Raw genomic sequence first — 27,230 nt, forward strand, 5'->3', positions numbered from 1 at the left:
CATAGATATTATGATTATTTTACTGGTGCAGAAAGAGGCTTGGGAAGATTCACGTTTCTTGGGTGACTTGCCCAAGGTGACACACAGTCCTAAAAACTGGCCTAGCGCAGGGTGTGACACCTCAAACTCAGACCTTCCCAGCCAGGGCTCGGTTCTCGCCGCTGCCTAGAAGATGAGGAAGCAGGAAGGGTCAGCAGAGAAGGGTGCCCCACCGGGACGACAGGAACACCTCAGTAGGAAACAAATGGGCAAACGTGGGCTACACGATCCCACCGCCCTCTTTCGTCCGAAGTCCCAAGGCACGCGTGCAGCTTGAAGACTGGGCGGTGGAGCGCAGGGAAGGGATGCGGTTGGGCGCAGATTTCAGGGGCGGGGCCACGGCGCTCGGGGCGTGGCTCCCCGTGGTTTCGCTGCCCCGCGAGTGAAGAAGCGCGCTGCGGAAGGACCATGGCGAGCGGCGATCCTTCATTCGGCCGCGGGGCGGCCGGGCGGCAGCTGCACTCGGCGGAAGCGGTGGACGTGGCCTCGGCCTCCAACTTCCGAGCCTTCGAGCTGCTGCACTTGCACCTGGACCTGCGGGCTGAGTTCGGGCCGCCAGGGCCCGGCGCGGGGAGCCGGGGGCTGAGCGGCACTGCGGTCCTGGACCTGCGCTGCCTGGAGCCCGAGGGCGCCGCCGAGCTACGGCTGGACTCGCACCCGTGCTTGGAGGTGACGGCGGCGGCGCTGCGGCGGGAGCGGCCCGGCTCGGAGGAGCTGCCCGCGGAACCCGTGAGCTTCTACACGCGGCCCTTCTCGCACTACGGCCAGGCCCTGTGCGTGTCCTTCCCACAGCCCTGCCGCGCCGCCGAGCGCCTCCAGGTGCTGCTCACCTACCGCGTCGGGGAGGGACCCGGGGTAAGTGCGCCCGCCGCTGCCTGCCCGCCCTACCGGCCTCGAGCCGCCCCGCACCCGCACCCGCACCCGCACCCGCACCCGCACTCGCACTCGCACTCACCTGGGAGGACAGACAGGGAGGACCCTTCCAGCGCGTTCCCGGAGGGGCCGAACTCCCCGTGCGCCGCCTGTCGGCCTCCTCCCGCTGCTTCCTCTTTTCCTCCCGGGCTGTCTGGTTTCTTTCTTCCGGGCTTGCTGCAGCCACTGGGCGGCGCACCCTTCGCCCTTTCCATCCTTTCTGCGTCTCCTCCCAGGCCTTGGCGGCTTGTCTAGATTGTGCCTCATTCCCGCTCCTCGCACCCCGCCGTTTCTAAGACCCTCCGTGGCTTTCTGGATGACCTACTACTGTTCATGCACTTCACTTAGTGCTGCCTCGGACTTTGGGTCGAGGTCCCTGATTATCAGCCACCTTATCTCTGCTTTATGCTGGCTCTGGAATTAGCCGGATGCTGATCTAGCTCTTTGTTCTGTGTGGCATTCTAGTTACGCGGTTAAAGCGCTTACCTTTTTGTTTCCTCCTGTGAAGTCTTGGATTTGATTAACGAAAGAATTTGAGTGAAAGTAAGAACTGGTGCTATAGGCGTAATAATAATGTGGCCTCCTCACTGTTGGGTAACTCTTTTTTTCGGGGCAGAGGGCAAATACTGGAAATAAAAGGATGGAGTTACGTGGCTTATGTCTGTAAGAGTAAGAAAATCGTTCCTGGAGAGTCCTTAGGCTGTGGCTGCCAGTTATCTCTCAGGTAGAGTGGGTTGCAAGTTTCACAGTAAACTGCTTGGTTACAGTTTAATTTTTCTTTTATTTATTTGAGGCAGAGTCTCACTCTTGTCCAGGCTGGAGTACAGTGGCAAGATCTGGGCTCACTGCAACCTCTGCCTCCCGGGTTCAAGCGATTCTCATGCCTCAGCCTCCCTAGTAGTTGGGACTACAGGCGTGCACCACCACACCTGGCTAATTTTTGTATTGTTTAGTAGAGAGGGAGTTTTACCATGTTGGTCAGGCTTGTCTCGAACTCCTGGCCTCAAGTAATCCACCCACCTCGGCCTTCCATCTAAATAAATAAATAAACCAACCCTGTGATAGAACTTGTTTAGAAAATTCAAGTCCAAAGCATGGGATGCAGACTAACCTCTAAGACAAAGAAAAATTCCAGTGCGTCATAGAGAAGCAACATCTGGAAATGTGTTTGGTTGCTCTGTTATATTCTGTTCCCTGATTTTTGGCAGGAATTAGAAATTAAACATAATGACTAGAAAAAAATCAAGCCCTCCCTGAATTTGTCCACTAACAGTGGCACCTTAAATATCAAAACTGAATAGCTCTCATTTAAGGCTTGATGGCAGAGGCCTGTGCTTACAGAGTCTGTGAAGGTCTTCGCTGATGACACTTGTATTTATCCCTTCCTGTCCTTGCCACCGTGCTGGTGAGAGTTCTCCCTGTAGGTAGCACCTTCTTCATAACTTCAGACTCTTTATAAAGAGTATGTACTGCCAGGTCCTTTCATTCTGTTTTCATCTTTTTCTTTTTCTTTTCTTTTTTTTTCTTTGAGACAGTTTCACTCTCTTGCCCAGGCTGGAGTGCAGTGGCACGAACTCGGCTCACTACAACCTCTGCCTCCCAAATTCAAGCAATTCTCCTGCTTTAGCCTCCTTTGCTGAGATTACAGGTGTGTGCCACTATGCCCAGCTAATCTTATTTTTTTTGAGACGGAGTTTTGCTCTTGTTGCCCAGACTGGAGTATAATGCTGCGATCTCAGCTTGTTGTAACCACCGCCTCCTGGGTTCAAGCAATTTCTCCTGCCTCAGTGTCCTGAGTAGCTGAAATTACAGGCATGTACCACCATGCCCGGCTAAGTTTCTATTTCTAGTAGAGACAGGGTTTCTCCAAGTTGGTCAGGCTCGTCTCCAACTCCTGACCTCATGTGATCCACCCGCCTTGGCCTCTCAAAGTTCTGGGATTATAGGCATGAGCCACTGTGCCCGGCCCCAGCTAATTATATTGTATTTTTAGCAGAGACGGGGATGCTGGGATTACACACATGAGCCACTGTGCCGGGCTTCATTTTCTTCATGTCATTTAAAATAACAATTACACGTCTGTAATCCCAGCACTTTGGGAGGCCCAGGCAGAGGGTTCAGTTGAGCCCAGGAGTTGGAGACCAGCCTGGGTAACATGATGAAAACCCTGTCTTTACTAGAAATACAAAAGTTAACTGGGCGTGGTGGTGGCACGTCTGTGGTCCCAGCTACTCGGGAGTCTGAGGTGGGAGAATCCCTGGAGCCTGGAAGTCAAGCTGTAGTGAGCTGTGTGAACCCAGAAAATCGGAGACAGGTATCAGTTAATTTAGAAAGTTTATTTTGCCAAAGTTGAGGATGGGCCCATGACACAGCCTCAAGAAGTCCTGCCGACATTTGCCCAAGGTGGTCAGGGCACAGCTTGGTTTTATACATTTAGGGAGACAAGACACAGTTACATTCTTTCGAGTTTCTGATTAGCCTTTCCAAGGAGGCAAATCAGATATGCATCTATCTCTGAGCAGAGGAGTGACTAAATAGAATGGGAGGCAGATTTGCCCCAAGCAGTTCCTAGCTTGAGTTTTCCTTAGTGATTTTGGGGACCCAAGATACTTTTTTTCACAGCCTGATTACTCCAGCCTGAGCAAGAGTACGACCCTGTTTTAACAACAAAAAAGCAAAGATGATGAGTAAGCACTTTCGGTGGAGGGGATGATGGCTAACATTTGATAAGATGAGCCAGGCAGTAGTCTAAGTCCTTGACGTATGTTAAATGAGTTATCTTTCCCTAAGTGGCTAATACGGTGCATGGTACATGGTAAGCTATGTTAGCTCTTATTGCCAACTCTTGTATTTCTTTTCTTTCATTCTTTTTTTTTTTTTGAGACAGGGTCAAAAAACTCCCTACATTGTTCTTTTAAAAACTCATTTCCAGGCTGGGCATGGTGGCTCACATCTGTAATCCCGGCACTTTGGGAGGCCTGTTGGGAGGCCTGGGCTGGCAGATCACCTGAGATCAGGAGTTTGAGACCAGCCTGGCCAACATGGTGAAACCCCATCTCCACTAAAAATACAAATATTAGCTGGGTGTGGTGGCTCATGCCTGTAATCCCAGCTACTCGGGAGGCTGAGGCAAGAGAATCGCTTGAACTTGGGAGGCGGAGGTTGCAGTGAGCTGAAATCATGTCATTGCATTCCAGCCTGGGTGAAGAACAAGACTCTGTGTCTCCAAAAAAAAAAAAAAAATCTCATTTCCTAGCTGTTCAGTAAAAATATCACTGATTAATGGTGTTCAATGACCAGTCAACTGATCAATCATCATTGATGGCATAGTGGCATAGTGACACCATCTCAGCTTGTAGCAGGAGCAACCGAGGGAAAGGATCTCTCGGACACCAAATACAGGAGGAAGGAATTCATTTTGGCTGGGAGCAAGGTGGCATAGGTGCCTAACAGCCAAGCTCATCTAACAAAGGGAGGTTCAGCCTTTATATAGGCTTATACTTTAGATGTTACACGTAGAAGAATCTTAGGTTAATAGTTTTAGGACTCACATGTGAAAAGGTTTTAGTTTATAGTTTCAGGACTTACACATGAAAGGGTTCCGGTTTACAGTTTTAGTATTCACTTGTGAAAAGGTTTCTGGTTTGATCTTGTTTTAAGTAAAAATAGTGCTTTCTGGAGAGTTTCCCCAAGGCCTAGCCGTAGTTTTCAGGAAAGAGATTCAAGGAGGCGCCAGCTGGCCTGCTCTCTCTTCGACTGAGATGCACAGTGAATGACAGAAGGGGAGGGAATCCCAAATGCCTGGGTCTTCCTCCTCAAGCTTACTGCAGCCTTGACCTCAACGGGCTCAAGTGATCCTCCCACCTTAGCCTCCTGAGTAGCTGGGACCACAGACCTGCCACCTCCACACCTGGCTAGTTTTTGTTATTTTTTGTAGAGATGGGGTTTCGCTGTGTTGCCCAGGTTGGTCTTCAATGCCTGGGTTCAAGCGATCTGCCGGCTTTGGCGTCCCAACGTGCTGGGACTACAAGCATGAGCCAACGTGCCTGGCCTAATTTTTTTTTTTAAATAGACTTTATTTATTTATTTGAGATGGAGTCTCGCTCTGTTGCCCAGACTGGAGTACAGTGGCGTGATCTCGGCTCACTACAACGTCCGCCTCCTGGATTCAAGCAATTCTCCTGCCTTAGCCTCTGAAGTATCTGGGAGTACAGGCACGCACCACCACACCTGGCTAATTTTTGTATTTTTAGTAGAGATGGGGTTTCACTCTGTTAGCCACACTGGTCTTGAATTCCTGACCTCAGGTGATCTGCCTTCCTTGGCCTTCCAAAGTGCTGGGATTACAGGTGTGAGCCACAGCGCCTGGCCAAAGTGCCATTTTCCTCAGGTATTGAGGGCGCAGAGTATCCACATGATTTATGACTGTCAGCATTGACCTTGGTCCTCTGGTTGAAGCAGTGTTTGTCAGCTTTCTCCACTGTGAAGTTATTCTCTCAACCCTTTCTATACTGGACTGTACCTGTTATAAGGAGACTAAACTTTTCACACACAAAATCTCAAAGAAAATCTCAGCATCCCAATGTAGCTTCCTTATGCCTCTTAAAATAGGTCTCAGGCAGAGACCTGTGTTCAGAGCCCTTCATTAGACTTGCCCAGGCCTGCCTTCCCTCTCTGCATCTGGAGCCTACATCTGTTTATGCCTCTACTCATATTGCCATTCATCTTCTTGTGAATGTCTCCTCCCTTCCTTGCCAGCCATCTCAATCCTGCTTTGTCTTTGAAGGTCCAGCCAGAAAGTTTTCTTCCCCTGTGAATCATCTGGAGTAATCGAATCCATTTCTAAATTCTAAATTTAGAATTTAGAAACAAAAATTAAATTAAAATTAAATTTAAAACAAAAATTAAATTAAAAACAAAACCCCGTCCCCCTTCCCCATTATATCCGTGTGGTAAATGAATGCCTGTTTGCTATAGGCAAAAATTGGGTTTTGTTGTAATCATTCAGATTTGCCTCTCCTTTTTTTTTGAGACAGAGTCTTGCTCTGTTGCCCAGGCTGGAGTGCAGTGGTGTGATCTCAGCTTACTGGGACCTCTGCCTCCCGGGTTCAAGCGATTCTCCTGCCTCAGCCTCCCATGTAGCTGGGATTACAGGCACGTGCCACCATACCTGGCTAATTTTTATATTTTTAGTAGAGATGGGGTTTTACCATGTTGGCCAGGCTGGTCATGAACCCCTGACCTCCAGTGATCCACCTTTCTTGGCCTCCCAAAGTGCTGGAATTATAGGCGTGAGCCACTGTGCTCGGCCCAGATTTGCCCCTTTGTTTAAGAGCTAACAGAAAATAGATTATGAATCATGTAACCAGTACCTATCATATAAAATAAACTTCTTCTGAAAAGGTAAATTTTAGGAATAGAAAACATACTAGGCTGGGCGCGGTGGCTCACACCTATAATCCCAGCACTTTGGGAGGCTGAAGCGGGCAGATCACCTGAGGTCAGGAGTTCAAGACCAGCCTGACCAACATGCTGAAACCCTGTATCTACTAAAAATACAAAATTAGCTGGCTGTGGTGGTGCATGCCTGTAATCCCAGCTACTTGGGTGACTGAGGCAGGAGACTCGATTGAACCCGAGAGGCAGAGTTTGCAGTGGGCCGAGATCACACCATTGCGCTCCACTCTGGGCAGCAAGAACGAAACTCCATCTAAAAAGAAAATAGAAAACACGTATTAGACTGGACATGATGGCTTATGCCTGCAATCCCAGCACTTTGGGAGGCTGAGGTGGGCGGATTGCTTGAGGCCAGGAGTTGGAAACAAGCCTGGCCAATATGGCGAAACCCTATCTCTAAAATACAAAAATTAGCTGGCTTGGTGATATACACCTGTGGTCCCAGCTACTTGGAAGGCTGAGGTATGAGAACCGCTTGAACCTGGGAAGTGGAGGTTGTGGTGAGCTGAGATTGCACCATTATACTCCACCCTGGGTGACAGAAACTACTACAGTGAGAAGGGCATAGGTGGGGGACACATGACAGGGTCAGAGGCCAGATCCAGAGTCCCTGAGATGACCCATGGGATGCAGTGAGGAATGGACCCATTCTGGTGGCTCTGCCCCATGAAGTGGATGTTATACCTTGGCTTAGATTCCAGGGTGAACTAAATACACAAGTGGAGAGAGCTTTCTGGTCCAAACCAGACTGTCTGGCAGAAAGGATTTAAGAATTAACCCCGTCTCTATTAAAGATACAGAAAATTAGCTGGGCATGGTGGTGCGTGCCTGTAATCCCAGCTACTCAGGAGGCTGAGGCAGGAGAATTGCCTGAACCCAGGAGGCAGAGGTTGCAGTGAGCCAAGATCGCGCCATTGCACTCCAGCCTGGGTAACAAGAGCGAAACTCCGTCTCAAAAACAAAAAAAAAGGATTCCCTAAAACTCGGCCGGGCATGTTGGCTCACGCCTGTGATCCCAGCACTTTGGAGACCAAGGCGGGCAAATCACCTGAGGTCGGGAGTTCAAGACCAGCCTGACCAACATGGTGAAACCCCGTCTTTATTATTTAAAGAAAAAGAGAATTACCTAAAATTCTCTCATTCCAGCCAGCTCCCTTCTCTGGCCAGACTGAGCTCATGTGGGAGATGTGTCAGTTCTGAAATATTCTTCTTTTTGCTTAGGTTTGCTGGTTGACTCCTGAGCAGACAGCAGGAAAGAAGAAGCCCTTTGTGTACACCCAGGGCCAGGCTGTCCTAAATCGGGCCTTCTTCCCTTGCTTCGACACTCCTGCCGTTAAATACAAATATTCAGCTCTTATTGAGGTAAGGAGACTAAGATTAGGTGTACCCACCCTTGGGAATAAGAAATAATTTCAGCTCTATCAATCAGGTCACATTTCAGTGGTGAATAATTATATCCCTTCAGTGGTACTTCTGAAAAATGGCTTATTTTTTCATTCTTGCACCTGCTGAAATTGTATGTAGCCCTCCTCGAAATTCCATCAGTTAAGCACAGATTTAGTTTCTTGAAACCTTGTGTTCTCCAAGATAGACTCTGGGCCATTATCATCACACACAGATGGCTGGTCATGCTGTTACTCAAACTAATCAAAAGGAGACTCTTTCCAGGTAAAATCTCCTAAGCTTTCTCTGTTGTCAGGTCCCAGATGGCTTCACAGCTGTGATGAGTGCTAGCACCTGGGAGAAGAGAGGTCCAAATAAGTTCTTCTTCCAGATGTGTCAGCCCATCCCCTCCTATCTGATAGCTTTGGCCATCGGAGATCTGGTTTCGGCTGAAGTTGGACCCAGGTAGGAGACAAGGACCCGACAGGCAAGGTTGGATTGACCTCAGAGGCGAGGAGGACTCTGACCAGTGGACCTGCTGGGGTGGTTCTTGGGCAGTCTTGGATCCTCTCTCTGAGTCCAGAGCCTTTCTGTAGCTGAGAAGCATGCAGCGTGAGCACAGCTGGAGGAAGTGCTGTTTTCTCTCTGCCTTTCTCACTCCCTGTCTCCAGTTCTAATCCTGCTGCCTAGAATGATGTCATCAGCCCTGCTAGCAGTAGTGCTGCCCCGGGCTGCCTTGCCTGGGACAAGGATGTTGTCCATGGATGTTGGAATGTAGGCTGGAGTTTGTTTGTTTGTTTGTTTGTTTGTTTTTTGAGATGGAGTCTCGGCATGTTGTCCAGGCTGGACTGGAGTGCAGTGGCGTGATCTCAGCTCACTGCAACCTCCGCCTCCTGGGTTCAAGCGATTCTCCTGCCTCAGCCTCTTGAGTAACTGGGATTATAGACATGTACCACACACTCAGCTAATTTTGGTATTTTTAGTAGAGACGGGGTTTCACCATGATGGCCAGGCTGCTCTCGAACTCCTGACCTGAGGTGATTCACCCGCCTCAGCCTCCCAAGGTGCTGGGATTACAAGTGTGAGTCACTGTACCCAGCCTGGGAAATGGATCTTTATTAATATATTTAAGTTCTAAATGCCTTTCTAGCAACTATATTTACTTTCCTATCTTTGTACCAGATCTCCCCATTTTCTCTAGCACTTAATTCCTGGAAATATACAACTTTGGTATCATTATTTCCTTCTAAGAGGGAAGTGTCCACAGCAGATGCGTGAGTGATAGCAGTGCCTCCATGAAGTCAGATGGATCTTATCAAGATAAAAAGGGATTTTGTAAGGTTTTCTGAGAAAAGGGGTTTGACCAGGAGCATAGGTTTTTCCTGGCTCTCGTATTTTCTGCCATCATAGCTTTGCCCTGATGTGGGAGCATCAAAGGCTGGACAGTGAAACCGTGACCTTTTCCTGGCGCTGTTGCTGTTCTTTATCTCTGGCCCTGCTCCCAGTTCTGGAGCCATTGGTGTCCTTGACAAGATTAGTTACAAGCCCAAGACTTCATAACTTGGCTCAGTGGCACTTGCTGGTAGCATGAGTCTTAGTTTCTGGTTATCAGATGGAATAATAGATGGGATTCCGTTGGCATCTGCTCCCACTGCACACACTCAAAACAGTACCAGTCTGGAAAGACAAAGTGCCCTCCTCTCACGAAGGCTATCTTCCTAATAGGCAGGGCAGGGAATAACCAAAGGATTTCATCTTTGCAATAGACAAGGAGATAGATAAGTAAAGGAATGTCATTTTCAGGACTATCCTTACTAAGGTTCTATTTGTAACTATTAATGGGAAATGAGAGAAAGATAGATTCTAAAGATATTGAATGATAAAGAGTTTTTTTGTACTCCTGTAATAAAATGACACCATTGTATATCGAACTAGGTGACAGAATCCACTTAGCTGGTGGTAAAGACTTACTCCTTCCCTGATTAGATGGATAGTCGTTGTCTTCTGGGTCACATCTTAGGGTGTTGTGGGGGTTTATTAAATGGGAGGGTCTTTTGGCAAGGTGTGCCACCTATCCTGGTCCCTGTTACTGCAGGAAGAAAATCCTGGACAGAGGGGAGTTACGGATATATCCCTTTTATGTATAATCTTGTCCTTACACAGACTCAATGAGGATGATACTCTCTGCGTTTTAAAAATAAGCAAACAAGGCTGTGGTGAATGGCTTGTGCAGACCATTAGTTGGCAAAGCTGCAATTAAAATACAGGTATTTCCATTGCAAATCTAGTGCCCTTTGCACTGTACTGCTGGTGATGAGATTGCGGCTTGACTGAGCATCCTCATTTATTTATTTTTATTTTTATTTTTTGAGACTGAGTTTTGCTCTTGTTGCCCAGGCTGGATTGCAATGGCGTGATCTCAGCTCACTGCAACCTCTGCCTCTCAGGTTCAAGCGATTCTCCTGCCTTGGCCTCCCGAGTAGCCGAGATTACAGGCACCCACCACAATGCCAGGCTAATGTTTTGTATTTTTTAGTAGAGAAGGGGTTTCACCGTGTTGGTCATGCTGGTCTCGAACTCCTGACCTCGGTGATCCACCTGCCTCAGCCTCCCAAAGTACTGGGATTACAGGTGTGAGCCATCACGCCCAGCCGCATTCTCATTTATTTTGACGGAAATGTGGGTCCTGGTGGTATCTTGGATGACCCAGGCTAGCCTGTCTTAACCCTTCTACTTGTAGTAAGCTGAAGTCCAGTGGGCTGAAGGACTGGTAATTTTGAAATCCAAGGTGGTGGTAGAACAGTTCACAAAGTAATTCCCTGAAGACATTGACTGCTGTCCCATGGTTTTTTTCTGTCTGGTGTCCTGTCACATCATCTTTGGTGACTTTTCCCCGCTTTGCCTTCTGTCTAATACCCAGGGTCAAGGGTGGCTACAGGGTTCTTTTTTCCCCCTCCCTCCCTCCCTTCCTCCCCCCTCCCTCCTCTCCTTCCCTTCCTTCCCTTCTTCTCTCCCTCTCTTTCTTCTCTTTCTTTTCTTTCTTTCTTCCCTTTCCGTTTCCTTTCTTGTCTTGCTCTTTCCCAGGCTGGCGTGCAAGTGTCAAAACAGCAACTCATTGCAGCCTCAAGCTACTGGGCTCAAGCAGTCCTCCCACTTCGGTTTCCAGAGGAGCTGGGACCACAGGTGCATACCACCATGCCCAGCTAATTTTGTTATTTTTTGCAGAATCAAGGTCTAGCTTTGTTGCCCAGGCTGATCTTGAACTCCTGGACTCAAGAGATCCTTCCCCCTCAAATTGTAATCCTTTCCAAATTGTTGGGATTACAGGAATAAGCCACTGCACCAACCTTCAGGGTTTCTTGACCTCTACTCAAGGAGCCTTCTCTACTCTGTCAGCCACCCACATTCACAGCCATGCTCTGGAGTCTAGGGCCTAGACATAGTCATTGTCATGAACTGTACCATATCCAAACTATTAAGCACCGTATCCTCATTCATTCTGACTCTGCTCACCTTCCAGCTCTCTGACAACCTCCCTCCCACTAGATCCCATTGTGTCTCCCCCTTGAAAGCATGGCAGCCTCCCTTCTGGAAAGCCATTCATTTCTCCTGAGCAGTCAAGTCCCTCCTGGCCAGGCTTATCTCCCTGCCCAAGTATGTGGCTGATTACCTCTCACCAACACCCCAGACCCCCTTGCCCACTATCCCGCTGCTATAATGTCCCAGTCCCTTGTTTAACAATTCCTTTTCTCTACTTCTATGAGTGGATATTTGGGAGATGTAGAAAATAATGAGACTACACAGTAATACCCACTATACATACCTTTCTCATTTCTTCCTGAAAACTTGGAATTAAAGAAAAGTCGAAATAGACATTTGTGGGGTTTTCAAGAAAAATGTAACAGGTGTACAGTCTTCAGCAGCAGATGTGCTTTCAAGATTGTTCAACAGTCCTTTTATTTATCTCTCCATCTCACTTCCTTTAGGCAACTCGAAGGCTTTACTCTTCAAGTTTTTATCCAAACCCCATCCCCTCACTTAAGCAGATGGTCTTGTCTCCTGCTTTATTGAGAATATTAAATTCATCAGATATGATTATGTCAGTTTCTTGTCCTCCATTTAAAAAGTCATTTTATCTGCTTTTACCCTTCTAGACTCTGATGAAGGTCCTTCCTTCTGTTTAAAGCCAAATCTCTGCCCTCCACATGCCCTCTGGGACTCTATCTCATCATTTACCTCTTTCTTCAAACCTGCAGCCTCCCCCTCTAGACAAGTGCCAGTTTCTCTTAGATCCACAGCAAAGCAAAAAACAAACTCAAGGCTGGGTGTGGTGGCTCATGCCTGTAATCGCAGCACTTTGGGAGGTCGAGGTGAGCGGATCACCTGAGGTCAGGAGTTTGAGACCAGTCTGGCCAATGTGGTGAAACCTCAACTCTACTAAAAATACAAAAGTCATCCTAGTGGCACATGTCTATAATTCCAGCTACTTGGGAGGCTGAAGCACAAGAATCACTTGAACTTGGGAGGTGGAGGTCACAGTAAACCAAGATTGCACTACTACACTCCAGCCTCGGTGACAAAGTGAGACTCCACCTCAGAAACAAAACAAACTCAAAAAACCCTTGAGTGCATATTCTCTCTGGCAAAAAACACTGTCCTTTCCTCTGTATCCAGGTAGCTTGAGTGGCATGTATACTCACTGGCTGCACTTCTTGAAAACTCCCCTGTCCCACAGTCATTCATTGCTATAACCTGTTGGAATCCAGGCCCCACCCCTGTCATGCCATTGAAACTCTGTAGTAAGAGAGGCCATTCGCCTCAACACAGCTGACACATGGGATGCTTTTTAGCCCTTGTCTTCAGGGTTCTGCTATTTTTCTTCTTCCCTGTTGGCCCTCTGGCTTCTGTGGCACCACCCATGCTGGTCGTAGGACCTTCTGGTTAATCCTTTCTGGTCTCCTTCCTGCATTCCCCTGCCCAGCTCCTTGTGTGTTGGTGTTACCCCAAGCTTCTGTCCTTGACCTGTTCCTTTCTCCTGCGTGCTTTTCTTGGAGAAGCTCACCCATTCTTGTGGTTTAACATATTTTCTGTGTGCTGCAGTCAGAATGATCTCTTAAAACTAAATCTGATCATGCCACTTGGCTTAAAATGCTCCCATGACTCTGAAGGTCCAGTTCTAGTTTTTGTTTGTTTTTTGAGACAGAGTCTCACTGTGTTGCCCAGGCTGGAGTGCAGTGGCGTGATCTTGGCTCACTGCAACCTCTGCCTCCCAGGTTCAAGTGATTCTCCTGCCTCAGCCTCCCGAGTAGCTGGGACTATAGGCGCATGCCACTACGCTCAGCTAATTTTTGTATTTTTAGTAAAAACGAGGTTGGCCAGGCTGGTCTCTATCACCTGAAGGTCCAGTTCTGTAACAGGGCAGATAAGGCTCTTTGTGACCTGACCCTCTTGGGCCTCTCATGTCCAACCTCGTACCACTGCCTCCCCATCCCAGTCTGATCCTGTCCTCTAGTAAGCCCAGACTCTCTGTGCTTCCTCACATGCATGTGCAGTTTTCCATGGCTAGGTCTTTGCTTTTGATCTTTGGGAAGTACCTGATACTGGTTTCCCTGTATCTTTTCCTCCTGGTAGAATAGTTCCTATGCTTCAGCAAAGGCAGAGAGGAAGTTTTCCCTCATTGTGGCCTGGATCCCACGTTGCCATCAGTCTCTTTTTATTTTTTTTTTTGAAACAGAGTCTTACTTTGTCATCCAGGCTAGAGTGCAATGGTGTGATCTTGGATACCCACAACCTCTGCCTCCCAGGTTCAAGTGATTCTCCTGCCTCAGCCTCTCGAGTAGCTGGGATTACAGGCGCATACCTCCATGGCCTGCTAATTTATTTATTTATTTATTTATTTATTTATTTTAAGTAAAAATGGGGTTTCACCATGTTGGCCAGGATGGTCCCAATCTCCTAACTTCAGGTGATCTGTCCCCCTCGGCCTCCCAAAGTACAGGGATTACAGACGTGAGCCATGAGGCCTGGCCATTCTCATTCATATGTCCGTGTGAGATGGCACAGCCAGGGGCTCTTGGCCAAGCAGAGCCTTTAGCTGCAGGAGCCCTGAGTCCATCGCATCTTTCCATTAGACTGGATCTTGTTTTTGTTTCTGTTTCCTCCAAGTCACCTTTGTTTCCCTGTCTTTTTATTATGAAAATTTCAAATATCTAGAAAATTGAAAGGATGATGCGTTGATCACCTATAGAACCATCCACTTTGTCATATTAGTTTTGTTTATGAGTGGATTTGTTTCTATTTTTGCTAGACCATTTAAAAAGCAAGTATATCTGTGTGCCTCTCTGAAGAATAAAGGCATTCTCCATTATAACCACAATCCCATTGTTGTAGTAAGGCAATTAACAAATTTCTATTAACATTAATTGGTTGAGAGCCTGAGGCAGGTGGATCACTTGAGCCCAAGAGTTTGAGACCAGCCAGGGCAACAAGGCGAAACCCTGCCTTTACAAAAAATTTAAAAAATTAGCCAGGCGTGATGGCATGCACCTGTAGTCTTACTACTGGGGTGAGGGAGCTGATGTGGAGGGATCACTTGAGCCCTGGGTGGCAGAGGTTGGATCATGCCACTGTACTCCAGCCTGGGCAACAGAGCAAGATCCTGTCCAAAAAAAAAAAAAGTTTGTCTCTTAAGATTCCTTTCAATTCCAGATTCTGTTATTAGGACGCTTTCTTCATTTCTCCTATAAGTAGGGAGAAGGAAACTAATTTATGGTATAAACCACCGTTTGAAGGGCTTTGGTAATGCTGTCTTTGTGTTCTCTTTTTTTTTTTTTTTTTTTTCTTGAGACGGAGTTTCGCTCTTATTACCCGGGCCGGAGTGCAATGGTGCAATCTCGGCTCACCGCAACCTCCGCCTTCTGGGTTCAGGCAATTCTCCTGCCTCAGCCTCCTGAGTAGCTGGGATTACAAGCACGCACCACCGTGCCCAGCTAATTTTTTGTATTTTTAGTAGAGACGGGGTTTCACCATGTTGACCAGGATGGTCTCGATCTCTTGACCTCGTGATCCACCCGCCTCGGCCTCCCAAAGTGCTGGGATTACAGGCTTGAGCCACCGCGCCTGGCCGTAATGCTATCTTATTTAATCTTCACTCATTTTACAGATGAGGAAACTGAGGCTTAGAGAAGTTAAATAACTTTTGCAAGACCACATTCAGTAGAGAAGCCATAACCAGGTAGCACTGTGGGTTTAGATCCTGTTGCCTAAAAGAGGCAGCTTCCACTCTGCGAGGCTGTCCTGGGTTCTTATTTCTCAGGTGTGGTGAGCGGTCTCTTGGATCTGTGTGGGTGATCTGATCTTGCACTGCCTGTCACTGTGGTTGACTGCATTGTCACATTCACTTGGCGGAGGCTGGTTTTCTCCAGGTGCTTTCGGATCAGGTGTCTGCAGTGGTCTCTAATCACATTACGCTTTCTCTGCTCTCTTGTCTGTAGGAGCCGGGTATGGGCCGAGCCCTGCCTGATTGATGCTGCCAAGAAGGAGTATGACGGGGTGATAGAAGAATTTTTGGCAACAGGAGAGAAGCTTTTTGGACCTTATGTTTGGGGAAGGTGTTGTATTGCATTGACTCTAATGTCTCCAGTTAAACTGAGTCCCTGGTTCCCATTCTCCCTCCTGGTGTGGCTTCTCCTCCTTCTGCCTCCCAGAGCAAAGTTTCCTTGATCCCAGAAGTGAAGGAGAGGAGGAAACGAGGAGGGTGTGAGCCAGGCTTCTCACTGTTGCTGAGAGAGGACCTAGGAGAAGAGGCTTTTTTATTTTTTGAGATGGGAGTCTTGCTCTGTTGCCCAGACTGGAGTGTAGTGGCATGATCTCCACCTCCCAAGTTCAAGTGATTCTCCTGCCTGAGCCTCCAGAGTAGCTGGGATTACAGATGCCTGCCACCACACCCAACTAATTTTTTTTTTTTTTTTGAAACAGAGTCTTACTGTGTTGCCCAGGCTGGAGTGTAGTGGCATGATCTCGGCTCACTGAAACCTGTGCCTCCCCCGTTCAAGCGATTCTCTTGCCTTAGCCTCCCCAGTAGCTGGGACTACAGGTGCGTGTCACCATGCCTGGCTACTTTTTTTTGGTGGGGGCGGGGTTGAGACTGAATTTCGCTCTTATTGCCCAGGTTGGGGTGCAATGGCACAATTTCAGCTCACTGCAACCTCTGCCTCCCGGGTTCAAGAGATTGTTCTGCTTCAGCCTCCCGAATAGCTGAAATTACAGACATCCACCACCATACCCAGCTAATTTTTTGTATTTTTAGTAGAGACAGGATTTCACCATGTTGGCCAGACTGGTCTCAAACTCCTGACCTTAAGAGATCTGCCCACCTCAGCCTCCCAGAATGCTGGGATTACAGGCATGAGCCACCGAGCCCAGCCAATTTTTTTTTTTTTATTTTTAATAGAGACGGGGTTTCATCATGTTAGCCAGGATGGTCTCGATCTCCTGACCTCGTGATCTGCCTGCCTTGGCCTTCCAAAGCTCTGGGATTACAGGTGTGAGCCACTGTGCCCAGAATAATTTTTGTATTTTTAGTAGACGGGGCTTCACCATGTTGGCCAGGCTGGTCTTGAACTCCTGACCTCAGGTGATCATCCACCTCTGCCTCCCAAAGTGCTGGAATTAGAGGTGTGAGCAACCATGCCCAGACAAAAAGAGGTTCTTGAGATGATCAAAATGTGCCCTGCAGTTGCCAAGTTTGAGATGGGGCAGCACTGTCAAGGGCCGTTGTTGACCTGTGTTTTCCCTTTGCTGGAAGTTTCCCCACACTCCATTTTTAACTTTGACATCTTCAGACTTAGGCTCCTTCGTTAAAAGGCTCCATGTTGGTCTTTATGACGCCAGGTTGGCCTCCAGGGAACTCCATGTGACGGAGCTGATAATATACTTACCACCTCCACACCTGCTTGGAAGGAGAGAGGGAAACAAGTGCCTGGAGAGTGAGCTCTGGGAGAGCAGACACCACCTGGTCAAGGGAAGTTCCAGCAAGGCAGGGCAGCCACCTGGGAGAAGCGCTGAGGAGCCTGGGCTGTATTTTCCACACTGGGCCCGAGATTGTTCTCTGCCTGTTTAGTGACTGCATCTCTTAAGGCTTGGAAATAGGCTGGAAAGCCATTGGTCAGGGAAGTGAGGTAGGGTCTGATCTGGGAAGCCCGGGCCTCTCGGTGACCTCCCGACTTCTTGGCAGGTATGACTTGCTCTTCATGCCACCGTCCTTTCCATTTGGAGGAATGGAGAATCCTTGTCTGACGTTCGTCACCCCCTGCCTGCTAGCTGGGGACCGCTCGTTGGCAGATGTCATCATCCACGAGATCTCCCACAGTTGGTTTGGGAACCTGGTCACCAATGCCAACTGGGGTGAATTCTGGCTCAATGAAGGTTTCACCATGTACGCCCAGAGGAGGATCTCCACCATCCTCTTTGGTAAAGTGCCCACCTCACTCCTAAGGACTCTGCCTCTCCTTCTTAAACCTGTGGGGCCAGTGTGATCTCCTTATGGGATTTCAGAGTACAAGTGGGATTGAAGAGATGAGGCAGTAGTGTATTCTTTCCAACATTTTTCTGTGTGTATGAATTGTTAAACCATAACTGATGTTTTTAAAACATTTCCCCAGGTCATTAGATTTTCTTCCATAGCTGCATATATGGATGTTTCATAATTTACTGGTTGTTTACAATTTTCTGTTGAAATATATTGGCAAAATTCTTTACATATAAATGTCTATTTATATCAGATTATTTCAATAAGGATAAACTCTTAGAAACACAATTTCTGGATCTGAACTTTTTTTTATTTTCTTGAGACAGAGTCTCATTCTGTTGCCCAGGCTGGAGTGCAGTGTCGCAATCTCAGCTCACGCAGTTCTCCTGCCTCAGCTTCCCCGCATTCCCTTGTAGCTGGGATTACAGGCGTGCACCATCACACCTGGCTAATTTTTGTATTTTTAGTAGAGACAGGATTTTGCTATGTTGACCAGTCTGGTCTTGAACTCCTGGCCTTAAGTGACCTGCCTGCCTAAACTCCCAAAGTGATGAGCCAACAGGTGAGAGGCACTGCGCCTGGCCCTGAACATTTTAAATTACTTAGTCTTTTTAGTACATATTGTCTGTTGCTTTCCAGGAAGTTTGTACAAATCTAGACTTCCATTCAGAATATATATAGCAAGAGCTCTTTGTGAGCATCTTAATCAGCAGTTAGGAATCCTGCAAACAATTTTTTTTATTTTTTTAGAGTCTTGCTCTGTTGCCAGGCTGGAGTACAGTGGTGTTATCTCGGCCCACTGCAATCTCTACCTCCCAGGTTCAAGCGGTTTCCCCTGTCTCAGCCTACCAAGTAGCTGGGACTATAGATGCATACCACCACGCCCAGCTAATTTCTCTATTTTTAGTAGAGACAGGTTTTCACCATGTTGGCCAGGATGGTCTCAGTCTCTTGACCTCATGATCCACCTGCCCCGGCCTCCAAAGTACAGGGATTACTGGCGTGAGCCACCATGCCTGGCCCAAGCAAATATTTTTATCCTATTGTACAGCTGAAGAAACTGAGGCTGAGAGAGGCTGAGTCACTTGCTCAGAGTCAGAACATCTAGGAAGGGGCAGAGCTGGCTGGTTCAAAAACCCTGTCCCCCTCCCCTTCACTCTTTTCTCAGTCATTGTTTTAATGCAGTGGAAGACTTAGAGATCCTTAAAAATTTGCGGGTGTTAATTTCGTTGGACAGAAACAGTCATGAAAATAATTCCGACTTTCACAGAAGATCAAATCATTGCTGGGGGCAGTGGCTCACTCCTGTAATCCTAGCACTTTGGGAGGCTGATGCAGGTGGATCACCTGAGGTCAGGAGTTCGAGACCAGCCTGACTAATATGGTAAAACCCCATCTCTACTTAAAACACAAAAATTAGCCAGGCATCGTGGTGTGCACTTGTAGTCCCAGCTACTCAGGAAGCTGAGATAGGAGAATTGCTTGAGCTGGGGAGGCGGAGGTTGCAGTGAGCTGAGATCATGCCACTGCACTCCGGCCTGAGCAACCGAGCAAGACTCTGTCTCAAAAAAACAAAGAAGATAATTAAGTCATTATCTAAAAATAAGGCTGAGTATGTTGGCTCACACCTGTAATCCCAGCACTCTGGGAAGCTGAGGTGGGCAGATTACCTGGGGTCAGAAGTTTCAGACCAGCCTAGCCAACATGGTGAAGCCCGCTCTCTACTGAAAATACAAAAATTAACCAGGCGTGGTGGTGCACACCTGTAATCCTAGGTACTTGGGAGGCTGAGGCAGGAGAATCTCTTGAACCTAGGAGGAGGCGGGGGTTGCAGTGAGCTGAGATTGTGCCATTGCACTCCAGCCTGGGTGACAGAGTGAGACTCTGTCTCAAAAAATAAAATAATAAAATAAGATAAAATAAAAATACAGTACTTTGATAAGCAGAGGTAACTGTTAGAAAGGTGTGATTCCCCCAGTCCTCACTTAAAAGAGAGGCCAACAGCCTGAGTTAACCAAGTCCTTTGTAACCCAGAGCAACAGGGAGCTAGGGACTAAGTCAGGCTTTCTGTAACTGTCCCTATTTGCCCTGGGTCCCCAGGAGGGTAATATTATTAAGCTTCAGGTATCTGTCACTGTTCTTCTTGAGGCCACAAGTAGGCAGCACAGGAAAATACACTTGGATTTGGTGACAGACTTTCCTCAGGCTTACATTTGATTTTGTACCAGGCGCTGCGTACACCTGCTTGGAGGCTGCAACGGGGCGGGCCCTGCTGCGCCAGCACATGGACATCACTGGAGAGGAAAACCCACTCAACAAGCTCCGTGTGAAGATCGAACCAGGTCCAGAGGCTCCTCTGTCTGATACCCACTCCCCTCGATTGAGCTTGGATCCCCAAGTTAATCTGAGCTTCATGTTGATCAGTGCACACTTAGAATACTTTCTTCAGAGGGAGAAGTGCTCCAGAGCTCTTTCTAGCCAATTCTGTGGTCACTAGGCTGACTGAACCCAAGCCATTGCAGCCAGATAGGAGTTCTGTCCAGTTCTGTGTGGTTTGTGATGACTTTACCATTGCTTTGCGTTTGTACAAGTTCATATCATTTTACCATTTTACAAGGCCTTTTCCCATTTCTTCATCATCATCAGGGCAGACCTGTGGATTTTGTAAAGTAAAAGCATTACCCTTATTTTGCAGAGGACAGGTCTGACTGCCAGACAAATTAAATGTCTTGCCCAGGTCAGGTATCTAACCAGGGCATGACTATAGCTGAGATCCAGGTCCTCTCTCCAAGTTCAGAGCCTTTTACTTCCTAACATTTTCCTTCACTCCATGTGTGACGAATCTGAAACATTTTTAAGCAGTTGAAGCTCATGTTCCTTGATGTCTTTAAGTGTGCAGATGAATTTCTTGGAGACTGGTAATTACTTTTAGCCTGAAACAGTTGTAAAGACAACACATTGGCTGGGCTTAGTGGCTCACGCCTGTAATCCCAGCACTTTGGGAGGCTGCGGTGGGCAGATCATGGTTTGAGACCAGCCTAGCCACCAACATGGTGAAACCTGTCTCTACTAAAACTACACAAATTAGCTGGGTGTGGTGGCGTGCGCCTGTAATCCCAGCTACTGGAGAGGCTAAGGCAGGAGAATCACTTGAACCCAGGAGGCAGAGGTTGCAGTGAGCCGAGATCACGTCACTGCATTCCAGCCTGGATGACAGAGTGAGACTCTGTCTCCAAAAAACAAAAAACCCCACAATTGATCTGGGAGGGGAGGTTTGAGTATTTAGGTGGTGACCAGTAGGGCTGGAAGTGACATAGCCTGGTGCTTAGTGGGAAGAGTTGACGGAAACTACCCACAGAAAGCGTATCCTGGGACTAAGGAAATGTGGCTTTTCCTCCGGAAGGCTGGTTTCTTTGTCCTCGTATTAGATCCACAGTGAATGCCCTTCTGAGATCTCCTTGGAAGCACCTTGAGAGAGGCCAAGATCTGGAGAGAGAGATCTTGGCCTTGAGAGGGGCCAGGATCTGGACACCTTCTTGGCCTTGTTGCTGGGGAAGCTGAATTCTGATCTCTTCCATTGCTAGTCTTTGACTCTGGAGCTGGGGTAGAATGTTAAGGGTGACAGGCTACAAAAGCTCAAATCTTGTCTGCTTTCTCCTCTGCCAGGTGTTGACCCGGACGACACCTATAATGAGACTCCCTACGAGAAAGGTTTCTGCTTTGTCTCATACCTGGCCCACTTGGTGGGTGATCAGGATCAGTTTGACAATTTTCTCAAGGTACAGTCACATGAGGGGAGAAGGAAAAGGAGCGGATAAAGCCACTGGGCCAGAGCAAGGGTAGAGGCAGGGGACAAAAGAGGTAAGGGGTTGGAGGAGGACCCAGGACACAGAGGGACTCCACTCCCCACAGGGCCAAGAGGGTCTGAAGAGTCTTCCCTCCTCACAGGCCTATGTCCATGAATTCAAATTCCAAAGCATCTTAGCCGATGATTTTCTGGACTTCTACCTGGAATATTTCCCTGAGCTTAAGAAAAAGAGAGTGGATACCATTCCAGGTAAGCAGAGAAACTGGCCCACAGGCTTCTTTAAAATAGTGGAGAATATCTAATTTACAGTCAGAAAGATGGTGGTGGATGGGAAAACAGTGGAGCAGAGTCAGCCAGGTAGGGGAGCTTTGGGTAGCAAACCCAGAATCCTGGGATTTATTTCACAAAAATGACTTCTTTTGACTCCTCTCTGCCTCATTTTCTCCCAGTCTGTTTCCTTACTCTCCTCTGGTTTTCCTCCCACCTGGACACACATAGACCCTGAACTTGCCCAGAGAGCTGCCGCTACTGCTGCCACGCCACTGCCCCAAGCCAAAACTCACATGGCAGGAGCAGTGGCAGCAGTCCCTCCTACGGCCTTCTGAGTGAAGGCGACCCCAGTGGCTGTCCTGATTTCTGCCTGGGCGGTACTGCTTCCAAAGAAAGGACGGAAGATGTCCTGTCATGGATGACGCAGTCCCTTAGACGTACCCCCACTTCTTGCTGTGAACTGAGCCCTGAGGCACACTGTTGTTGGTCTGGTGAAGTCCTTGTCCTCTGACAGTGGGAATGGTCAGGCCTTAGCGGCACCTACCCTTTGGTTGGAGGCTTGCATTTCAAACTATGAGACTCTGGAGCTAATGGTAGTTAATAATTCCAGAATACAGCCGGGCACGGTGGCTCACGCCTGCACTTTGGGAGGCCAAGGCGGGTGGATCACGAGGTCAGGAGTTTGAGACCAGCCTGGCCAACCAATCTGGTGAAACCCAGTCTCTACTAAAATTACAAAAATTAGCTGGGTGTAGTGGTGGCTGCCAGTAATCCCAGCTACTCAGGAGGCTGAGGCAGAAGAATCGTGTGAACCAGGGGAGTAGAGGTTGCAGTGAGCTGAGATCGGCCATTGCACTCCAGCCTGGGCAACAGGGTGAGACTCCGTCTCAAAAATAATAATTCCAGAGTACTTACTATTCATCAGGTGGTATGCTAAGCTTTTAATGTTTATTTGCTGATGTAATCCTTATAGCTGTTACTGAGGCAGGCCCTATCATCCCCACTTTATAGATAAAACTGAGGTGCAGAGAGGTAAAGTAACACACCTGGGGCCTCCCAGCTGGTTAATGGCAGAGCTGGGGTAGGAACCCAGGCAGCCTGGTCCTAGAACCCCAATGCTTAGATACAGTGTGGGTCTGGTGATCGGTAGGAGAATGTTCACTTGATCCAGGCACGGTGACTCACGCCTGTAATCCCAGCACTTTGGGAGGCTGAGGTGGGCGGATCTAAGGTCAGGAGTTCGAGACCAGCCTGGCCAACATGGTGAAACCCTGTCTTTTAAAAAAATAATAATAATATTTAAAAAAAACAAAACCTGTAATCCCAGCACTTTGGGAGGCCGAGGTGGGCGGATCATGAGGACGAGATTGAGACCATCCTGGCCAACATGGTGAAACCCCACCTCTACTAAAAATACAAAAGTTAGCTGGGCATGGTGGCACATGCCTATAGTCTCAGCTGTTCAGGAGGCTGAGGCACAGAATTGCTTGAACCCAGGAGGCGGAGGTTACAGTGAGACAAGATCCTGCCACTGCACTCCAGCCTGATGCCTGGTGACAGAGTGAGACTCTGTCTCAAAAAAAAAAAAGAGAATGTGCACTTGAATATAGCATCCGTCAACTTGGCTCTGACAACACAGTGCTAATTTGGAGCAAAAAGCACTTTTTTTTTTTCCCCAAAAAGCAGTTACACGGTAGAAACAGCACAATCTCTAGGATAACTAGGACCCTGTGGGAGCAAGTGGTTATATGGGAAAGTAATGTTAAATGCTGGGGGAAGAGTTTGGGGTAGAGAGAGGAGAAACTTGAGGCCTCTGGGAGTTGCCTGAACCAGTTGACCGTAACCTGGCCAGAGAATTCTGATAGTATCATCTCTCCTTCTACCAAACAGGTTTTGAGTTTGATCGATGGCTGAATACCCCTGGCTGGCCCCCTTACCTCCCTGATCTCTCTCCTGGGGACTCACTCATGAAGCCTGCTGAAGAGCTAGCCCAGCTGTGGGCAGCAGAGGGGCTGGACATGAAGGCTATTGAAGCCATGGCCATCTCTCCCTGGAAGACCTACCAGCTGGTCTACTTCCTGGATAAGATCCTCCAGAAATCCCCTCTCCCTCCTGGTAAGAAAAAATGGTGAACCTTGTGTGCAGGTAACTCCTTGTGTGCAGAGCTTTATGTGAGGGGCTAGAGGGAGACTTATAAAAAGTAGTGTCCTGGCTGGGCACAGCGGCTCATGCCTGTAATCCCAGCACTTTGGGAGGCTGAGGCGGGCAGATCATGAGGTCAGGAGTTCAAGACCTGCCTGGCCAACATGATGAAACCCCATCTCTACTAAAAATACAAAAATTATCCGGGCGTGGTAGCGCACATCTGTAGTCTCTGCTACTCAGGAGGCTGAGGCAGGAGAATCGCTTGAATATGGGAGGTGGAGGTTGCAGTGAGCCAAGATCATTCCACTGCACTCCAGCCTGGGTGACAAAGTGAGACTGTGTCTCAAAAAACAAACAAACAAAACATAATGATGCTTTCCCCTAAGGGACTGCCACATACAATAGGGAGGCTGGAACTCCACAAAGAATGTGCCATCTGGAAGTTATAGGTTCTACTTAAAAGCACCTTACAAGGCCTGGCATTCCTCAAGTCTGAAGCTTCTGCAGGCAACTCTTGTAAGCCCTTCGTGTCTATTAAGTCATTTAATTCTCACAGCTCCTCTGGGAAGTAGTTGTTGTGATGTTAATGGCCGGGTAACAGAAAATGAACTTCAGGTACAAACAGGTCACGTGGAAGCCAGTCATCCAAAGCTCTCAACCACTAATGCTCTGTGGCTGCTTGGTCAAAATAATATTCACCAGGGGGTGGAAAAAGTTAGAGCCAAGATGACTTTTAGCAGGTGAGTGGTGGGAGGAAAAGTGGGATGGGATATTTTGGGGAAATATATCTGCTTTAATCTCCCTCTGTCGACCAGGCTGGAGTACAGTGGTGCTATTGGCTCACTGCAACCTCCGCCTTCTGAGTTCAAGTTTTCTTGAGTCTAGGGCCTCAGCCTCCAAGTAGCTGGGATTACAGGCATGCACCACTACACCCAGCCAATTTTTTTTTTTGGTATTTTTAGTAGAGATGGGGTTTCACCATGTTGGCCAGGCTGGTCTCACTCCTGACCTCAAGTGATCCACCCACCTCAGCCTCCTGAAGTGCTGGAGTTACAGGCATGAGCCACTGTGCCCAGCCAGAAACCATTTCTTTCTCTTCTCCAGGGAATGTGAAAAAACTTGGAGAGACATACCCAAATATCTCAAATGCCCGGAATGCAGAGCTGCGGCTACGATGGGGCCAAATCGTCCTTAAGAACGACCACCAGGAAGATTTCTGGAAAGTGAAGGAGTTCCTGCAGGACCAGGTGGGTGACCCCTGCCTAGCTGCTCCCGCAAGCACACTGGAACCCACTCAGCCATATGTGCAGGAGTCACATGGGCAGCGCTCATCGAGGACTCATCTGAGGCACTGAGGGAGGGGTGGTGGCCTGAGGACGCTACTCCTCAGCCTCTTTACTAATGTGGCTTTGGAGGCATTGCCCTAGGGACAAGAGGAGGCCTGCAGGCTTGCAGACCTTTTTGCAGTTTAGCTGGTGAGACCCCAGGGAAAAAAGCTGCTCAGAGCCAGCCCACAGGTGGGAAAGAGGGTGATGGCATCATGTGGGAAACTCAAGAGGGAAAGGGGCCAGGGGATGAGGAAGAGGAGGCTGAGAGGGTAGGTCCCCTCTGCCCTGTGACTTGGGCACAGTTGGAACCCCAACCAGACCCTCCATCACCATGTGAAAGTTGCCCTGTTGGGGAAGGATGGGCCCAGGGCTCTCAGGATGAAGTGAATGTCATCAGATTCCGGAGCAGGGAGGGGACTGGGCTGGATAGGAAGCAATTCTCAGATTCCCTGATCTGCATGGAGTTGGGGCTGTGTGCCTGTTTGGGGATATTCTGAGCCCTCTGCCGGCTTCCTCAAGGCTCCAGATTTTAGGAACTTATGATGTCGCTGGCTTATATTTGCGTGAATTTGACCTGTAGGTTTTCCTGTTTGACTGCAGTGGACCATCTGCAGCCACGAGCTTTATGTGCTGCAGCCATCCATACCTGCTGTTCACTTGGTGGCTTACCCCCTACACCTTTCCAAAAGTCTGGAGTCCCATTGTGTCAACCCACCTCATTCGTTTTGTTGAGTGTAGACACCCCCAGGTTAGCATGGATTGGGATGCGGACTGAGATCCATCTCCATGGATCTTTGGCCCCCAAGGTGCCTGAATTAGAGCACTTCTGATGGAAAACTCCTCATTCCAGCTGTGATACCCACATCCCTTTTAGCACCTAGCCATGGCTGCTGTTAGACTGGGACTGGGGGCAGGAAGGCTGGACACACCCACCAGCAAGCTGCTTAGGCACGTGTGCTTCTTGCAGGGGAAGCAGAAGTACACACTTCCACTGTACCACGCGATGATGGGTGGCAGTGAGGTGGCCCAGACCCTCGCCAAGGAGACCTTCGCATCCACCGCCTCCCAGCTCCACAGCAATGTTGTCAACTATGTCCAGCAGATCGTGGCACCCAAGAGCAGTTAGAAGCTTGTGTGCATGGCGCTGCCTCTTCAGGCTCTCTAGGCTTCCGGAATAATTGTTTGTTCCCAAATGCCAGTTCTCTGATCAACGTTCTGGAGTTTATATCCCTTTGGGATAATCTGTTCTCTAGGCTTAGGTGTCTGTGACTCTTGGGCCTCTACTCTGGTGGGAACTTACTTCTCTAGGCCACTGAGCCCTGAGACAGAGAACCTGCCCACAGCTCTCCCCGCTACAGGCTGCAGGCACTGAGGGCAGGGGGTCTTCTCCTCCCCTTCTAAGTTTCCAGGGAGAAGTGAAGAGGACTGATCTTCCCTCCCTCCCTCCCTTCCTTCCTTCCTTTCCTCTCTTCCTCTCCCTGTTTCCTTTTTCTTGCTGATTTTATGCAAAGGGCTAGCATTCTCATCGATCTTTTTTCCGGGTTTAATCCTTATTTTAATAAAGTTTTCAAGCAAATAGTAAGAGTTATGGATTAAGTGACTATTAAATTTCTTTCACCAGGAGTCCTCACTGTGTTTGTTCAGGAAGGGTCACTGGGGGAGGCCCAGAGAATGACAGTGTTTTCCTGTCCTCAGGGAACAGCCAGGGTGAAGGAGGTGGGTGTCCCACACATGCATAGGAAAAAATATATGGCGAAATGGCACTGCTGGTGCAGGAAAATGAAAAAGGAATAGCATTTCAGTTCTCCATGAAGCAGCTGAATTCTCTATCTGCAGCAGCATTCCTATTTTCCATCACTGAAAAAAAAAAAATGGGCCAGGCACGTAGTGGGGAGATCCCATAAGCACCGAGGCAGGAGAAAGAGTCTCCGCCTATTTCCATATAAATAATAAAGAAGAAAGTAACTAGAAATACAAGCATAGTAGTTATTAGTTATTCATAGGTGATCTTAATTCTTTTACTAATGCCTCTCAGGTCGGAAGGTGAACCTGGGGTGACATTGTGAAATGAATGACACCAAGGCAAGATGCTCTAAGCCCTCTGTCACGTCCGTGTAAAGGCTGCTGGAGGGGAGGGCGCCTTGACTGTGCGGCAGTGCCAGCGCTGGGAAAGCGCCCGAGTAAGCCAGCTAGGAGATGTCCAAAATAGCTGAGACGTCTTCTTCCCCGGAGGAGTCAGGAGAAAACTCTGCTTCTCCAAGCTCTTGCGGTAGGGCTTGACGGCTGTCAGGCAGGCCCACAGACATCCAGGGGCTTAACTGTCTCTACGTGATGCCGTGCTTATGTTCTGCTTCTACAC

General features: G+C 48.4%; 1 protein-coding gene across 3 annotated transcripts; it reads left to right on the forward strand.

Moving 5' to 3' along the window:
• The first annotated feature begins 401 nt into the window (after window positions 1–401).
• Window positions 402–26,453, forward strand: RNPEP (arginyl aminopeptidase). Of its 3 annotated transcripts, XM_002760645.7 has the most exons (11): window positions 402–894; window positions 7,630–7,770; window positions 8,108–8,256; window positions 15,285–15,401; window positions 17,027–17,262; window positions 19,549–19,662; window positions 20,987–21,099; window positions 21,269–21,377; window positions 23,289–23,513; window positions 24,648–24,790; window positions 25,839–26,453. In XM_002760645.7, the coding sequence occupies exons 1-11, from the start codon at window positions 448–450 to the stop codon at window positions 25,995–25,997; spliced, it is 1,953 nt and encodes a 650-aa protein (XP_002760691.3). In that variant the 5' UTR covers window positions 402–447; the 3' UTR covers window positions 25,998–26,453. The 3 variants fall into 3 exon arrangements, with proteins under 3 accessions (XP_002760691.3, XP_078212947.1, XP_054104259.2); XM_078356821.1 differs by lacking the exon at window positions 8,108–8,256; XM_054248284.2 differs by lacking the exons at window positions 402–894; window positions 7,630–7,770; window positions 8,108–8,256 and having other exon boundaries at window positions 15,283–15,886.
• Window positions 26,454–27,230: the final 777 nt, after the last annotated feature.

The sequence above is a fragment of the Callithrix jacchus genome, chromosome 19, assembly GCF_049354715.1.
Source record: "Callithrix jacchus isolate 240 chromosome 19, calJac240_pri, whole genome shotgun sequence".
Taxonomy (NCBI): Eukaryota; Metazoa; Chordata; class Mammalia; order Primates; family Cebidae; genus Callithrix; species Callithrix jacchus.

Coding starts and splice junctions, on each gene's coding strand:
- RNPEP (XM_002760645.7), top strand. CDS start 448: ATGGCGAGCGGCGATCCTTCATTCGGCCGCGGGGCGGCCGGGCGGCAG. Junction 7,771..8,107: donor AATATTCAGCTCTTATTGAG/GTAAGGAGACTA, acceptor CTCTGTTGTCAG/GTCCCAGATGGCTTCACAGC. Junction 15,402..17,026: donor GGACCTTATGTTTGGGGAAG/GTGTTGTATTGC, acceptor ACTTCTTGGCAG/GTATGACTTGCTCTTCATGC.